This window comes from Lithobates pipiens, unplaced genomic scaffold (assembly GCF_037356315.1).
Source record: "Lithobates pipiens isolate NorthernLeopardFrog02 unplaced genomic scaffold, aLitPip1_a1.2 Scaffold_18, whole genome shotgun sequence".
NCBI lineage: Eukaryota > Metazoa > Chordata > Amphibia > Anura > Ranidae > Lithobates > Lithobates pipiens.
Genome location: NW_027507758.1, coordinates 448756456 through 448774294, shown reverse-complemented (window position 1 = coordinate 448774294; position 17839 = coordinate 448756456). Strand labels below are relative to the sequence as shown.

The window sequence follows — 17839 nt, the reverse complement described above, 5'->3', positions numbered from 1 at the left end:
CTTTTTTGGACTGAAATTTCTTAATGGATTTGTTCTGTTACTACTATTTCAGTACCCTTGTCCATTGACGTTTGTATATTAAGATCTGGTCCTTCTACTAGCTACCTCCAGAGCCATGAGAATTTTGATAGACCGGTTATTTTTTTATGCTCGTAAATCTATATTCCTTAAATGGAAATTTCCTGAGGCCCCTACCTTAGAATTCTGGAAGTCCATTGTTTAATAAAATGATACCATTGTACAAATTCACATATGAATCTAGAGGTTGTTCTAATAAACTTAAGGAATGGGCCATCTGGATCCTGTCGCCTCAACAGTAGTGCCCCCATAATTACTTCTGTCTAAGGATGGGCGAAAGGTTCGGCCTGAGCATAAGTTCGGGCAGAATTTTGGTTGTTCGGCGAACAACGAACATTATGTGGTGTTCATGGCAAATTTGAAAACCACGGAACCCTGTTTAAGTATATGGGACACTAACATGAAAAACGAAAAGTGATAATTTTAAAGGCTTATATGCAAGTTATTGTCATAAAAATTGTTTGGGGACCTGGGTCATGCCCCAGGGGACATGGCTCAATGTAAAAAAAGTTTTAAAAACAGCAGTTTTTTCGGGAGCGGTGATTCTTAATAATACTTAAAGTGAAACAATAAAAATGAAATATTCCTTTTAAATATCATGCCTATAAAGTGGTGTAGTTTTCCCATGTTTAGAACAGTACCACACAAATTACATTTCCAAAGCAAAGAATGTCATTTAAATCTGATAGCGGCTGTTATTGTCAGATCCCTTCAATACAGATAAAACTCAATGAAAAAAATGCCTTGGGTCCCCCCCCTTCTGTCCATTACCAGGCCCCTTGGGTCTGGTATGAATATTAAGGGGAACCCTGCACCAAAATGTAAAAAAAAAGGCGTAGAGGTCCCCCCAAAATCCATACTAGACCCTTATCCCAGCACGCAACCTAGCAGGTTGCAGGAAAATAGGGGGGCGAGAGAGCGCCCCTGCTCCTGAACCATACCAGGCCACATGCCCTCAACATGGGGCGGATGCTTTGGAGTAGCCCCCCAAAGCACCTTGTCTCCATATTGATGGGGACAAGGGCCTCATCCCCACAACCCTTGCCTGGTGGTTGTGAGGGTCTGCGGGCAGGGGGCTTATCAGAATCTGGAAGCCCCTTTAACAAGGGGACCCCCAGATCCCGTCCCCCCCATGTGAATTGGTAATGGGTACATTGTACCCCAATTCACAAAAAGTGTCAAAAATAGTAAAAATTACAGGAAACACTTTGGGACAAGTCCTTTATTAAAAAATAAAAATGTCCCACAATGTAAATCCATCTCACGCTGCCTGATGAACCGAAAAAAAACAAAAACACAACAGCTCCACCTCCATAGGAGGCTCCTGCACACTGCATGCTTCTTCTCAATGACAGCTGTTATATAGATGAGGGCGGGACCACTCGGTGACATAAACGGGTGACCTCCCCTTCTGACGCCATGCAAGGTAGGGTCACCCGTTTACGTCACCGAATGGCCCCCGCCCTCGGCTATATAACAGCTGTCAAAACAAGAAGTGTGCAGTGTGCGGGAGCCTCCCATGGAGGTGGAGCTGTCATGTTGTTTTTTTTTTCTTTTCTTTTCTTTTCTTTTTTCGGTTCATCAGGCTGCGTGAGATAGATTTACATCACGGGACATTTTTATTTTTTAATAAAGGACTTGTCCCAAAGTGTCTCCTGTCATTTACTATTTTTGACACTTTTTTTATACTTTTTTTGTGAATTGGTAGGGGTACAGTGTACCTGTTACCAATTCACATGGGGGGGGGGCAGGATCTGGGAGTCCCCTTGTTTAAAGAGGGCTTCCAAATTCCAATAAATTCCCCCCGTCCGCAGACCCCCACAACCACCGGGCAAGGGTTGTGGGGATGAGGCCCTTGTCCCCATCAACATGGGGACAAGGTGCTTTGGGAGGCTACTCCAAAGCATCCTACCCATGTTGAAGGCATGTGGCCTGGTTCAGGAAGGGGGAGGTGCTCTCTCATCCCCCTCTTTTCCTGTGGCCTGCCAGGTTTCATGCACGGATAAGGGTCTGGTATGGATTTTGGGGGGCCCTACACCATTTAAAAAATAAATAAATTTGGGTGCAGACCTGAAGGGTCTGGTATGGATTTAAGGGGGGCCCCTAAACTTTTTTTTTTTTTTTTTTTGGCACAGGGTTCCTCTTAATATCCATACCAAACTTGAAGGGCCTGGTAATGGACTGGGGGGGGGGGACCCATGCCGGTTTTTTTTCAATTCGTTTTATCTATATTGCCGAGACCCGATCGCTGCTCCTGGAAAAAAAACGGCTGTTTTTAAAACTTTTTTTGCATTGATATATGTCCCCTGGGGCAGGACCCGGGTCCCCAAACACTTTTTATGACAATAACTTGCATATAAGCCTTTAAAATTAGCACTTTTGATTCATGTTCGTGTCCCATAGACTTTAACAGAGTTCACGTGTTCGTCTGAATTTTTTTGCCTGTTCGCAAGTTCTGGTGCGAACCGAACTGGGGGTGTTCGGCTCATCCCTAATTCTGACTTGCTCCTTTTTTATCTTGGACTAATCTAGCTTGGTATACTACGGGAGAGTTGTCTACTGACTTATGCTTTGTGTACATCAGCAGTTTTGAAAAAGGTTGCCTTAGGTTGGTTGCTAATTACCTAATTTGTGTGCTTGCAAGCCTGGGTATGCCCAATAGGTTCTGTTTTGTAAACCTTACCTTATTTTTAAATTAATAAAAATAATTTACAAAAAAAAGTGCTCCAGTGTTAAAGGTGCTTCTCAAATGTTGAGGCCTCTTACCAGGAGGTAATAATCTCGAATTTCAGAGATCACATGTGTTTTTTATCCAAACAGAAGACCCACACTCTCACCATCAGACCTTCCAATAGCTCTGTAACCCCATCATTAACATACAGCAGCTGTGTCTCCACAACAGGAATGCATGTCTTATGCCCCATACACACGGTCGGAATTTCCGACAGAAAAAGTCCGAAGGAGCTTTTCATCGTATATTCCGACCGTGTGTATGCCCCATCAGAATTTTTACGTCAAATTCTGATGACCCTAGAAAGAGAATATGTTCCACATTTTTCTGACAGAACAAATTCCTATTGGGAAAACCACTCATCTGTATGCTGTTCCGACGTACCAAAAAACGACACATGCTCTGAAGCAAGTACTTGACGGAAGCTATTGGCTACTGGCTATTGAACTTCCTTTTTCTAGTCCCGTCGTACATGTTGTACGTCACTGTGTTCTTGACGGTCGGAATTTGGTGTGATCGTGTGTACGCAAGACAGCTTCAGCGGAATTCCGTTGGAAAAACCTTCAGAGTTTATTCCGACGGGAAAACCGGTTGTGTGTACAAGGCATTAGCCTCTACTTGAATCCAGCCTCTCCAGCATGGATATACAGTATATTACGCATAAAAAGGGAAAAGCCTCATAATACAGTACTGTAAAAGCCTTTTTTTTTATTGATAAGTGCACTTACATGTAGATGAAATGTACAAGCGGTATACACACACACAATCAAAAGTACAGCCATAGGACAATCTGATACTGCCGTGTGTGATGACATCACAGCTCTAGCTCTGCCCGACACGTTTCTCTGTAATAGGAGTTGGAGACTTTGACCAGCCTACATGGTTCATAAGGGAAGGTTTATTCCAACTGGATGACACCCTTGACATAAATCACCTCCTGGCTTCTGATACCCTTGTATCCCTGCAAGATATTTCAGTCTCACTGTGGACACTTCCATGTCCTACTGCAACAGAGGGAATGTCAGTCTTCCATTCTTTCTTTAAAATGTATTTAACTACAGGAAGTAGTCAAATCTGGGAATGTTGATGCAGCTATGTTGCCATCAGTGAGAATTTTATCAGCTGCCATTTGTCCAGAAATGAATTATCAGGCTTTTGACTAAAAAGGAAACCCTAGCCCCAGAAAATATGGGGTCTTTTATGGCTCTTCTGAAGATGCTTGGATGTCATGTGGATCTGTGGCCTCAAATAATATAAGCCCTTGGCACAAAATAACTATTCTAATATGGAGTTCTGATGTATTGTACTAAATGCTTGTTCCAGATCAATGATTTAAATTTAAATTTATGTGACTTTAACAGCTAGCAACTATAATTTCAAAGGAGGTCAATAATGGCAGCATGCATATTTAACTCGGCACAAAACTTTTTTGGACAGTACAGGAAGGCTACTGTATCTTTTTGGTATTAGAAATTTGAGAGACCCCCCCTAGTCCCCACTGTCGGCAACAACAAAAAATCTGCCAAGATTCAAATTTTTCCCCAGTCCATTCAAAATTTAAAAAATGCTTTGGTTGGAATTAGACTGTCACAATCTGGAGTCAGGCTCGGAGGCCAGTAGCTATAGTAGTGGAGCAGCACCCACGACAAATGGGACAGGTATACAAGCAGGTCACCCTGGCTGATGATACAGTTTCACCTGAGGAGAGGAGTCTAAGTAGTAACCAGTATTCACTGGAGATTCTGATACTGGAGATGGATTTTGCTGCCTGTTAGTACCAGGTCACCCTCCTCAGGATGGCTCCTCCAGGAGGTGAGCAAGCTGAGGTCCAGTAGCAGATATAGCAGGTAGGGATCAAGCAGAAGCGTAGTCAGGAAACAAGCCAAAAGGTTAGTAAGAAATGGTTGCAGGTTGGGATTAAGCAGAAGCATAGTCAAGGAACAAGCCAAAGTTTGGTAAAGAGTAGAGACATGGCCTAAATCAGGAAGTTCATGGGAGGAGCAAAGAGTTTAAGGTTCAAAATGAACACGATTTAAGGCAGGATCATACAAGGAATTGCCCAGATAACTGTCCAGCATTCCAGGTGGCTCAGCAAGCAGTCATTGTCAGACATAGCAGAGGTCCCAAGTTCAAGTCCAAGCCCTGATATGGACTTTACTGGATGCATTTCTTTGTGTTAGATGTATTGGAACTGCCAAGCATACAAAATAAGTTGAACTTCATTGACCCTGACATAGGTAAAGATGCTCTAGAGGACCATAACTTGTATCATGTTTACAGGTCTTGATCTGGCCGTCAGTTTATACGACCGTTCACTAGAAGTTTTTATGGTCAGATTTCATAGAAAAATTAGCATTTTACATCCAGTTGACTAAAGGAAACCTAAGACCAATATGCCTGGGTTTTATGAGATCCCAAGTGGCTGTGTTTTTTATGTCTGACATCCTACGCTGTGTACAATGACATATGGTCACACTGACAGCTCTTCTTGCTCCTAATAAGACAGAAAACTGAGCTTAAATTATACGTGAATCAACCTACCCTGTTTTTCCCGTGAAGGAAGATGATTAAATGTTTAGATAGACTTGCCAAGTTTGTCAGCCTTTGTGCAATAAAATATCCAATATCTGCCCATTCTCCAAAGACCGTTCAGAGCCAAAGCAAACTTAACAGTTTATTCTGACCTGATCAGTCTTTTTTCACATGGATTTCAGTGTTATATTTTATTTAAAAAATATATATATACAATCAAAGTAATGCCCCATAACATACCTTTTAAGTCTAGGGTTGTTAACATGTGAGTGACTGAACACCATTTTATACCATTCATCCAAAGCTACAGATTATGTTTTTCTGACTCACTTGTTTTTCGCTTCTTAATTACTCTATTACATTTATTGGTTGATTTCCACCTCAGTCAATATAGTGTGTGGCTACGGATCATAGACATGTAGTAGTCATCTCTGCTAAGCAGTGCAGTGTCGATTTTCAACATACTGGGTATAGAGAGGTAGAATGTACAATGGGTAAAGTGCAGTAATTTCCATTACACAGACTGATGTAAACATTTCTGAAATGTAAAATCTTACTGCTATTTCATGTATTAAATTAGCCAATATGTTCTCTAGTGTTTTCTCACCACAAAAAGGGGGATATTGCAGCTAACCCTTCACTTTTCTCTGTCAATGCTGGTTACTTTAAATGGGCAGTTGCAGTCACCGGCCCCCCAGCCCCCCCCCCCCCATTTTAATTAGAGTCCCTTTATCTCTTCAGCGGGGACACGCTGTCTCTCTCTCCATGGGGTCTCTGCTCTTGATTGGATAGATTGATAGCAGCGCAGCCATTGGCTCCCACTGCTGTCAATTAAATCCAATGATGCGGCAATGGGATTCGTGTCTGTGGACGCAAATGCTGGACTCGGGAACGCACCCGCAGGGTAACCCCCTCGGGAAAAAGCTTCTCCTAGGGGATTATCTGATGCGGGTAGGAGCCGCGAGAGCCGCCAGGGGACCCCAGAAGACGATGTTTGGGAACACTCTGTGCAAACCGAGCTGCACAGTGGAGATAAGCATGATATGTATGTTATTCTTAATAAAAAAACAATCCTTTACAATCACTTCAATGGTATGAACTCAATTACATTCTCTTCTGTACAGGCATCATTTTTCCTGTGGTGGAAATCTAACCGGAGAAAGTGGTCTACTGGGAAGTGAAGGATTTCCTGGAGTTTACCCACCTAATAGCAAGTGTACATGGAGGATTATGGTACGTGGTCACCCCTTCTTTTTATGATTGTGAAAAGTTTAAATCTGACAGTCTTTTACTGCTATCGGGCTCTATTAAGAGATGTGTCCCCATCTTCTGTCCTGCTGACAATGTTTTATCAGACAGGAAGTGTGAAAGACTCTCCAATAACACATACAGAAATAAAAAATGCTCTTCTTTAGTAGAAGGAAAGGCTGGAACCTCCCCCATCAGATTTTTATTTTGTCTTGTCCCTGTTTCATATTTCCCCCTGCTTCCTGTCAGTTGAAACCGTTGTTAATGGCCCAGGAAGTGAGCAATTAAAAATGGACGGAGGGTCTAATCCTTCTCTACTTTATCCTAAACTTGGTTTGGCTTAAACTATAATCTTTAAACTAACAGTGTCAGAACAGTTAAAGCAGAACATCAAGCAAATCCCCCACTCTACAAGACTCTGGTCAGACCGTATCTTGACTATGCCGTCCAGTTCTGGGCATCAGTCCTCAAGAAGGATGTGCTGAAACTGGTAAGAGTTCAGAGAAGGTCAACAAAGCTAATAAAGGGACTAGAGGATCTCAGCTATAGGGAAAGACTACAAGCATTGGCCTTATTCTCTCTGGAGAGGAGACGCTTGAGAGGGTATATGATAGCGATATACATATACTGTACTGGTGACCCTAGCATAGAGAAAAAACGTTTCAGTGAAAGGACGTTTAAAAAGATACGTGACCAGTCACTGAACTTGGAAGAGAAATGGTTTAACCTTAAACTGTGTAGAGGGTTCTTTACTGTCAGAGTGGTAAGGATGTGGAATTCTCTTCCACAAGCAGTGGTATCAGGAAGCATTGATAGTTTAAAAAAATATTAGATGAGCATCTTAATGATCACAACATACAGGTATATATGATTTATTATTGACAGAAACACAAGCACACACCACAGATTGAACTAGATGGACTAGTGTCTTTTTTTTTCAACATTACCAACTAGGTAACACATGGTTAAACATGTAGCTTAAATACTTACATGACTACTGTTTAACCCTCATTAAGATCTGCAATTTCATGCTGTCAGCTTTTTGATCCAAAGTACAAAAAATGGCCACCACACCAATAGGTTAAGACCTCAATTGTTTCACTGAAGTGTTAGTTGCAATAACGGTGTATTTGACACGTAGAAATCATCAAATCCTCCAATGATTTGGAAACACTATGGCCTCCTTTCTCAATTTGACAGAGCTTTGTCATCCAGGCATTCCTGCCGGACAATGAATTCAGACCCTCAAAGTTCCCTGACTCAACAGCATAATGTGGTCAAGACCACACTGCCAGTCTAATGCCTGATGATTGGATAATGATGGAGAAGAGGCACAAACAAACAGAAAAATTCTGAAAAAAACTAATCCATTGCAGCCTAACTGTGCCCATCAAAACACTGCCACTGTGCCCATCAAAACACTGCCACTGTGCCCATCGAATGCTGCCACTGTGGTCCCCTGCCCGCTTCCTGCCCGACACTTACCCCGTGCTGGCGGCGAGCAATGTATTCTATGTCTTCTTCTCCCGTCCTCTCCTCCCATCCTCTCCTAAGATCGGACGCCTGATAGGCGTCCAATCACAGCACCTGTCGTTTCAGCCAATCAGGTGACTGGTAACAGACTCGAGCACCGGATTGGCGGAGAGGCGGTTCAGTGTTAGGAAAGCAAATATTAATTCGCTTTTCTAACACAGCTGGGTGAACTGCAAACGCCAAGCATTGTGCTCGCTGTTTACCTTTTTTAACGACTATTAGAGCCTATGGCTCTAATCGGGTGCTTCAAAAACACCCCCCGCCGCTGTAATTTAGGCGTCCGGTGCCTGAAAAGCCAAATCACAATTGTAGTTTAGCTCCATCAAAGTCTGTTTCTGAGAAGACTGAGTTTGTCCATAATGAGAGCTTTTTATTCATAGTATCAGTCTGACCATTATATCCCTTGGGTTGTCCCCAGCGCTCCACTGGGCCATTCTTTTTAAGCTGTGTGATAATTAAGTCCTCATCAAAGTGATGTAGAACTGCAGGGTTTGCCCTAGTCTAGAGAAAGCAGCATTGTATCAAAATCTGTTTTGACTGGCAGAGATTTGGTTATGGTAGCTATAGATATTTCAGATGCTTGGTCTGCAAAGCTTTCAGAAATTGTCAAGCAGTGACGGCGAGAGGCACCGTACCAAGTCTCAGAGCAACTCATGGTTAGGTAGGCCACTGCAGTTGTGGCAACTACGAGTGATGAGTGAACTGGCCTGAATTTCACAAACCCAAAACATAGTGCCCCGTAGAACCCACTGAAGTCTGAGAGCTAAATGTTTGTAATTGTGTTTTGGCCTTTTCAAGGCCAATTTGCAAGATTTTGTTTAAAAAAAAGGCATGGGTAGCTGGTGACTACTAGTCAACAGTCTCTGGGAGCAGATCTTTTAAAGAGGTTGTAAACTTTTGGGGAAAAAAACAACAACAAAGAAAACCCTGTAAGACAAGGGCACAATGAGCTAGTATGTATCACATACTAGCTCATTATGAAATACCTTAGAACAAAGCCCTCCAGCGGCGCCTGCACACCGCTGAGACGGCTGACATCTTCCCCGGTGTTTCTTCCAGGTTTACAGGTTCCGGCGCTGTGAGTGGCCGGAGCCGTGATGACATTACTCCTGCGCGTGCGCGGGGTAGCTGGCGGTTCACTGTTCACTGAGCTCTGAAGAAACGGCATGGGCGGCCGTTCCTTCAGAGCGCATGCGCCAGTGATTTAACTGGCTTCATGTACAGTAAATATCTCCTAAACAGTGCATGTTTAGGAGATATTTACACTACCTGTAGGTAAGCCTTATTATAGGTTTACCTATAGGTAAAAGGCAGTAGTAGAGTTTACTTCCCATTTAATAATATTCAAAGTGATATTAAACCCACTTTTAGAAACTTGCTCACAGGCAGGGTATTAATGACAGAAGAGATACTAATGGTCTTTTCTGCCATAAAGGCTTCCTCTTGTCTGTCAGCTGTAATGTGCACTGCGTTACATCCCTGATCTGTGCCGCAGTGATAGGACTCCCATGCACATATTCCACAGTGATGTTATTGTGACTAGGGCTGCAACTAACAATTATTTTCATAATCGATTATTTGACTGATTGAAAACCTCCCAAAAACGTTGGCGTATAATTTAAAAGTTGATGTGGAAAGTAAAAAAAAAAAAGACAATTGATTCTTAAATATCTATATACATTGATTGGTAAATATAAATAACTAGCTATATGATTATAGAACAAAATATCTAATGCACTCTGAGAATACTAGACATAAGGGTTACAGTATATACTGTATACGAGGGGGTCTTAAAAAAGTTTCTGCATTTTTATTCTTTTTAATAGAGCTAAAAAAATGTGGAAACTTTTTGAAGAACCCTCATACTAAAGACCTAAAACACTGTTTTGCAGATTTTCAGACTGGATTGTAATATAGTATTATGCATGACAGACTCCCTTGTCATAGGTATGTAGCTTGATACAAACTATCTGCGCCTGCTGTCACTTATGCTGCCTATAAATGAAAAAATAAATTCCTTTGAAAATGTTAGTTTTAAGAACATTTCGTTAAAATTTTATAATTGTTAGTCCAATTGTTAGAAGTCCCCTTCTGGGGACCCCTGCTAGCATTTCTGTCTTCTTCTGCCTTCAGAGTGCCCCTATAGCAAGGTAAAAAAAACTTCTGCCTTTTAAAATCACTGACATCTCCTGCCCAGGACTGCATGTCACATGATGCATTGCTCACACATTCACAAGTTCTCAGGCACTTACTGACATGTATGGATTGTGTACTGACCTGTACGCGTGGTGCAATGTGTATACTGACCTGTATAGAAGTGTACTGAGCTGTATGTGTGCTGCACTGTATTTTCTGATATGTAAACAAATAATGCATTCTGTATGTGTACCAACTAATCAATTATCAAAATAGTTGACAGCTATTTTGATAATTGATTATAATCAAGTATTCCAACTAGTTGTTTCAGCCCTTATTGCAGACCAGCCATTCAAACAGCCAAAGAGATGGAACCTGGAAGGAAGGCTACGTGAAGACAGCCTGCCATATCAGTGACACTGCAGTGCCGGAGGGCTTCTTTAGCAACAAGTCCACCATAATGTGCTAATATGTGAGAATATGAATATATATATATATATATATATATATATATATATATATATATATATATATATATTATTTATAATGTGTACATACACAATATAAATATTGGGATGCCTGCATTTACATGTACATGTACTTTAATGGAACTTTCGTGGTCCGACTGGGATGCCATTAATCCCAAACTCGGTGGCCTGTGCAGAGTCCGGACCTCAGCCCGATAGAACACCTTTGGGATGAATTAGAGTGCAAACTGCAAGCCAGGCCTTCTCGTCCACATCAGTACCTGACCTTACAAATGCACTTCTGGAAAAATGGTCAAACATTCCCATAAGCACATTCCTAATTCTTGTGGACAGCCTTCCCAGAAGAGTAGAAGCTGTTATAGCTGCAAAGGGTGGGCCAACTCAGTATTGAACCCATGTGAATATAATGGCAGGCATCCCAATACGTTTCATAATATAATGTATAAATAAGCGGTATGTGATCAATTATGTCAGCCAGTATCAGCTACTGGTTTGTTGACATTCAGCAGGTAGCCAGGAAACTGTAATTCAAGTCGAAAGAACAGTGTGAGTAGATCGAAAAAACAGAACACTTGGGACTTTAAATGAGGCGATGACCTGGTAAGGTCGATTGCTTCCATCCCAATCTAAATGAAGAGGGGGGCTGGGGATTGGGACTTTAAATGAAAATTATATGAAAATATAAAATTTTATTGGAAATTGATATGATAGTTGAGGGCATGTGGCCTGGTATGGTTTACGGAGGGAGAATGTACACATTTTCTGCCCATCCTATTTCTGGCCAGCCAGGTTTCTTGATTTAATAGGGGTATGGTATGAATTTGCTGGGGCCTCAGGCAAAAAAAAGAACCAAAAAATTGTCTCCACCCCTTTCATTAAGTCTAACCAGGCCACATGGACCCTCCTGAAAAGGCACAATGTTCCCCTTTTGATAGGGACAAGGGCCTCATCCCCCACATTCATGGCTCAGTAGATGTGAGGGTCTACACAGGGGACTGAAATCCCCTTATAAAATAATGGATTCCCCAGATATGCGCCACCCCATATCCTTTGTTAATCATTCACCAGTTTTGCCCCCAATGAGCGCTCCCCTGCTGAAATTATGCTGGATGATGTCATGACCAAATCTGGTCATTGGTTGACAGAGAACACGACCCAAACCCATGCAATGCCAAGCTGCTGCTAACAAAGAAAACAGAATATTGGCATGCATTAAAAAGAGGATTAACTCAAGAGATAAAGCGATAATTCAGGTCCGCCTCACCTGGAGTACGCTGTCCAGTTCTGGGCACCAGTCCTCAGGAAGGATGTACTGAAAATGGAGCGAGTACAGAGCAGGACAACAAAGCTAATAAAGGGTCTGGAGGATATTAGTTATGAAGAAAGGTTACGAGCACTGAACTTATTCTCTCTAGACAGGAGACGCTTGAGAGGGGATATGATTTCAGTTTATAGATACCGTACTGGTGACCCCAAAATAGGGATAAAACTTTTCTGTGGAAGGGAGTTTAATAAGACACGTGGCCACATTAAAATTAGAAGAAAAGAGGTTTAACCTTAAACTGCGTAGAGGGTTCTTTACTGTAAGAACGGCAAGGATTTGGAATTCCCTTCCACAGGCGGTGATTTCAGTGGGGAGCATCGATAGTTTAAAAAAATTATTAGATAAGCACCTGAATGACCACAACATACAGGGATATACAATGTAATACTGACATATAATCATCACACACATAGGTTGGACTTGATGGACTTGTGTCTTTTTTCAACCTCACCTACTATGTAACTATGAAACCCAAAGCTTATCCCTGGTGAATCCAAGGCTAAATATTTCTGAATGGAGCTGTAACTTGGGGGCTTCAACAGCTATGGTTTGCAGGTTTTGTTTCCCATAGCTGTAGGTGGATTTGGAAGTCATGGTGATGAATTGGTGGAGCTGTAATCTCAGAAAACAAAATATAATACGGCGCAGTCTGAATATGACTAGTAAACAAACTCATATAGTGTTGAATGGGAATGAACATCGAGTATAAATAGTATTAATGACCACAATGGGCTGTTACAGTCAGTGATGTCCATGAAGTATAAGGAAAAATAATAAAGTTAAAATAATTAAAAAGAAAGTGTCCATAGGAGGCTGCCAGTTCCGAGTAGAAATGGAAAAAGTGCTCTGGAAAAGACAAATGGAAGAGGAACGGTGCCTGCTAAGTGCATTAAAATGGTAAATTTTAAAAACAAAACAAAAGTGGTTTATAGATATGCATTGTAATTATTTCAACATCCACTAGTTGCCGTCAGAGAGGAGAGGCCATCAGCTGTAAATCCGGCAGAGGGATAGATGATGTGGATGGTCCCAGGCCCGGAAACACCGCTGGATACGATGCTTACGGTGGTTGTGGAGCGCAAACACTAGGCACCAGCACCATTTGTCTTTTTGGAGCTATAATCTCATGAGTGCAAAGCAGAATGTAGGTTAGATGCGTCTTGCACCTGCCATAACAAGGCCAAGTTCCCAAAAGCAAAATTGTTTGTTTCAAGCTTGGCCTAGACTAAAGATCACATGGGGTCTCTATAAAAAAAAAAAAAACTTTATGAATGCCTCAGCATTCATACAAATATTGCAAATAATCCCGTAATGTGTTTAATATGTGTATTTCCCATTATCCACAGTAACCTCTAGTGGTCATAATGCAGTATATTCCTAATTGCGGTATTTCAGGAAATTGCTTCATTATGGCCTCTAGATGGAGTTGCCAATTATAGAAAATGTTAGAAACATTATGGGGACTATTTGTGGCAGCATTGGGAATGCAGAGGTATTTCAATAACAATTTTTTTTATAAATAGGTCATTAAAGACTCCTGTTATTTCAGTCAGACAGGCATTGTCTTCTAGTAGGGTAAGTGGATCAAAAAAGGCATACTCACCATGCAGCACCTGTACATTTAAAGAACAAATATGGCTGCATTCATGTACCTGTTAACACTTTATACATTAAGCTAATATGTTTTACTTGCTTATAAAATAACCAAATCGTAAGACTATAGTTCCAGTTTGACTCCATTGCCTGTGATTTTCCAGGTCTTTAAGAATAGACATATTGGTTGCAATGACCTGTTATAACTGTGAAATGAATAGTATCTCTCTTGTAATGAGACGGGAATGTTTCCAGACATGTAGATTAGTCACAGTTGGTTACTGGGATACCACTGACTCAAATATCCATAAGTCATAAGTGGCTGAAATTACTACAGATTCCATGCATAGCTAGATGTCTGTATTTGCTCTCCCAAAATTATATGTTAATATGGTAGTAATAAGAGCTCATGAGTCACTACAGTAGATAATGTTGGTGTTCAGTATGTCTCTAGCCTATTTGTCCTTTAAAGGTGGATATAGACCTTTATATCATGGTAATCAGACTCCATATATTTGTTTTACCTTTGTTTTGGTCTAGTAAAAATATAAAAGGATACGTGTCTGAAATTTTTTTTTTTTTTTTTTTTGAAGGTGTTAGACTTTTCAGCCACATCACAATGTTCATAGCTGTGGGTGACCCAAGAGCTCGCCTTGGGAACTAGCAATTAGACGGGCTAGAAGAGTTGAAGGGCTAGGCCACCCAGAACGGAAGGCTTAAAACCTCAAACTATTTCTTACATCCTTCAATTACTACTGGTCAGGTCGTTGTGCCTAATTTCCTTTATATGGCTGCTGCGGCCTCTTTGAGGGGTTATTCTCCCTGTTGGATTTTTTTATTCATCTTATTTTATGAAAAATGCACCACAATAGCTGGAACATGCACATGGAAATGGGAACATCCAAAACTTTCAGTTGGAGGGGAAAAGAACTGGAATTTTGGGAAGATCTCACAGTTACAACTTGTTTAAGGAGCTGGAGGATGACTCAGTCCACCAAGTTACGATAACTATGGGGTAGAATAGCGCTTTAATAAAGCCTTCTCCAGCATGGTGCTGAGAATTTGACCCGAGAACAGTTGGATCATGTCTGCCACCTCTAAAGCCTAAAAACAGAGTTAGCAATGCTGCTTGCAGAGATCACCACTGTGTAACTGTGATTCTCTTATCTCTTGCCAGAGCTCTGCTATTAATCTTTGTGGGGTGTGATAATCCTCAAAATACAACTGCTTGGAGCTGTGGAAATTTGAAGGAGAAAAAGAACAAAATATACAGGTGCAACCCCTGACTGCTTATACAGTAAATGGTGCAAGGGGAAGCTGTGATACTGTATGCACGGTTATCATTGACCTAAACTAGATACAATTTAGCAATTTTAGCTGTTATAATCTATTTGCCGTGGGTTACGGCTAGCAATGAGAAATTTGTTATGTCTGGGCACATGGAACTATTGAATCAGAAGCTAAAATCTGATTAGTGGGATGTTACTGTTATCAATATATATTTTTTTAACAATATAGTACATGCTAACATACCGTAATTATAGTTTGTAAATGCTACTTTTTAAAACCCCTAACTAACTGTGCAGCACAGTATAAATGTGTTGTAGACTGCTCATATTTTTTTCATTACCCCTAAATGTCCTTCACTGGAAATGTTGAAAGGTATGTCTGTGTGAAGTATGCACAACATTCTACATCTGTGAACAGCCTTCTTGGCTGATAGTATGCTGATTCATTCTTCTTTGTGGTTCAGAATATTGCTCTCACAGGGGTCCCACACCATGCAGATCTGCTTAACATTTCCCTGAATATCTGTTTTGTATCTGGAATCAATCCCATTCTATTTACAGCTCCAGTGCTCTGATAAAGAAATGCAACATCTAAGTTGGAAAACCACATAGTAGTTCTTCATTTAGGCAAATCCATGTTACATTAGCAGACCGCTTTTAGTTAAGCGCTGCAAAGTAGCATTTTCATAAGAAGTATAGATAAAAGGCAAGATGGACCTTATAGAATTTCTGAGAATTGTTTATGTCGACACTGGGCTTCACCACATTCAACAGTGAATAAATGTGTTTCTTTTATCTCTACTTCCTTTGTATTGGCATGTTGGAAGAAGAGATAGCAGATGGTGAATCTGACATACATATTTCCAATGTGGTTATTACAACTGGAAAGAAAATGAATGATTATAATTGAAATCCTATAGGGTATAGTATTGTACTGAGTAAACATAATAATAAAAAAGTAATAAATCCTTTTTATTATAACTTAACAGCTAAAACCTGTATCTACATCAAACCTTGCCGTACAGAAGTGGTAAAGATTTTTCTGGACCTGCATCTTATATAAATAACAGCTGGCAGCAAGAGGGAAAGTGGACCCTACATAGTTATCAGAGCAACCACTGCTTCCTACTAGGCAGCCTATGTCTGCTTTGCCATATGTTGTAATGCCACCTTCACATTCCTGAGGATTAGCATACCCAAGACTCAAGCAAAACTCAACTGAAAATAAGGGCTACATTGGTTAGCATAATACCACATGAGGCCCAGATACCTATGCTTGACATGCCTTATGAAGCAAAAGAAAGAGCAGAGGTTATGGGGGGGGGGGGATAGGATTGGAGTTTATCGGTAGAAAATGAAGAGTCATTGCTTTGATAACATGCTATAATCATTTCATGTTAGTTGCTTTAGAGCAGCAATGGAAAGTGGTATTATGCCCTGTACACATGGTCGGACATTCTGACGACAAAACCTGTCAGATTTTTTGCAACGGATTTTGGCTTGTCTTGCATACACACGGTTGCATAAAGTTGTCGGAAAATTTGATCGTTCAGAACGAGGTGACGTACAACATGTACGTCGGGACTATAAAGAGGGCAGTAGCCAATAGCTTTCATTTCCTAATTTATTCTGAGCATGCATGGCACTTTGCCAGTCAGAATTTTCTGCACAAGATCGGAATTTAAGTGATCGGATTTTGTTGTCGGAAAATTTTAGATCCAGCTCTCAAACTTTGTGTGTTGGAAATTCCGACGGAAAAAGTCAAATGGAGCCCACACAAGATCGGATTTTCCGACAACGCGATCCGCTCGCACATTTTCCATCGGAAAGTCCAACCGTATGTACAGGGCATAACTCTGCTGAGAACTTTCTTGGCAGCAGTAAGAAAATGCTAGACCCAGCCAACTATCCATAGTCTGTATTTTCTGAAATAGGGTAATGACTCCTGACTCATTTCATAAAATAGAATCAACTCGCAAAGAATATGACCAGATAATTGCAGTCCAAAACTCATTTAGAAACCAACTTGGGTTTTTAGGGACTTTGGTTCTGTACTCGGGGCAACAGTAACACAATTAAGAAGTATAAAAATACTACTACTAGTTATATTGACATGCTTCTGCAATTTTCACATATTTATTTGTAAGAAGTTTTGAAAACCATTGATGATTTTTGGGAAAAGTGTGGCGTGCATTTGTATTCAGTCCCCCTAAGTCAATACATTGTAGAACCACCTTTCACTGCAATTACAGCTGCAAGTATTTTTTGAGGATGTCTCTTCCAGCTTTGCATATCTTGAGTGACATTTTTGCCCATTCTTTGAAAAATAGCTCAAGTTCTGTCAGATTGGACGGAGAGTGCTTGTAAACAGCAATGTTCAAGCCTTGCCACAGATTCTAAATTGGATTTAGGTCTGTATTTTGACTGGGCCATTCTAACACATAATTATGGTTTGATCTAAACCATTCCATTGTAGCTTTGGCTGTATGTTTAGGGTTGTTGCCCTGCTGGAAGTTGAACCTCTGCCCCAGTCTCAAGTCTTTTGCAGACTCTAACAGGTTTTCTTCTAAGATTCCCCTGTATTTGGCTCCATCCATCTTCCCATGAACTCTGACCAGCTTCCCTGTCCCTGCTGATAAAAAGCATCTCCACAACATGATGCTGCTACCACCATGCTTCACTGTGGGGATGGTGTGTTCAGGTTGATGTGCAGTGTTTGTTTTCCACCACACATAGTGTTTTGCTTTTAAGCCAAAAAGTTACATTTTGGCTGACCAGAGCAACTTCTTCCACATGTTTGCAGTGTCTCACATGGTTTCTCACAAACTGCAAACGGGACTTCTTATGGCTTTCAACAATGGCTTTCTTCTTGCCACTCTTCCATAAA

At 41.0% G+C, this 17839-nt stretch overlaps 1 protein-coding gene across 1 annotated transcript in view; it reads left to right on the top strand.

Annotated features, from left to right (window-relative positions):
• Positions 1–17839, top strand: part of PCOLCE2 (procollagen C-endopeptidase enhancer 2) — a 91400-nt gene that overhangs the window by 17642 nt on the left and 55919 nt on the right. Inside the window, exon 2 of the mRNA XM_077488224.1 lies at positions 6466–6574. Coding sequence (XP_077344350.1) covers positions 6466–6574 — 109 coding nt within the window. The remainder of the gene's footprint in view (positions 1–6465; positions 6575–17839) is intronic.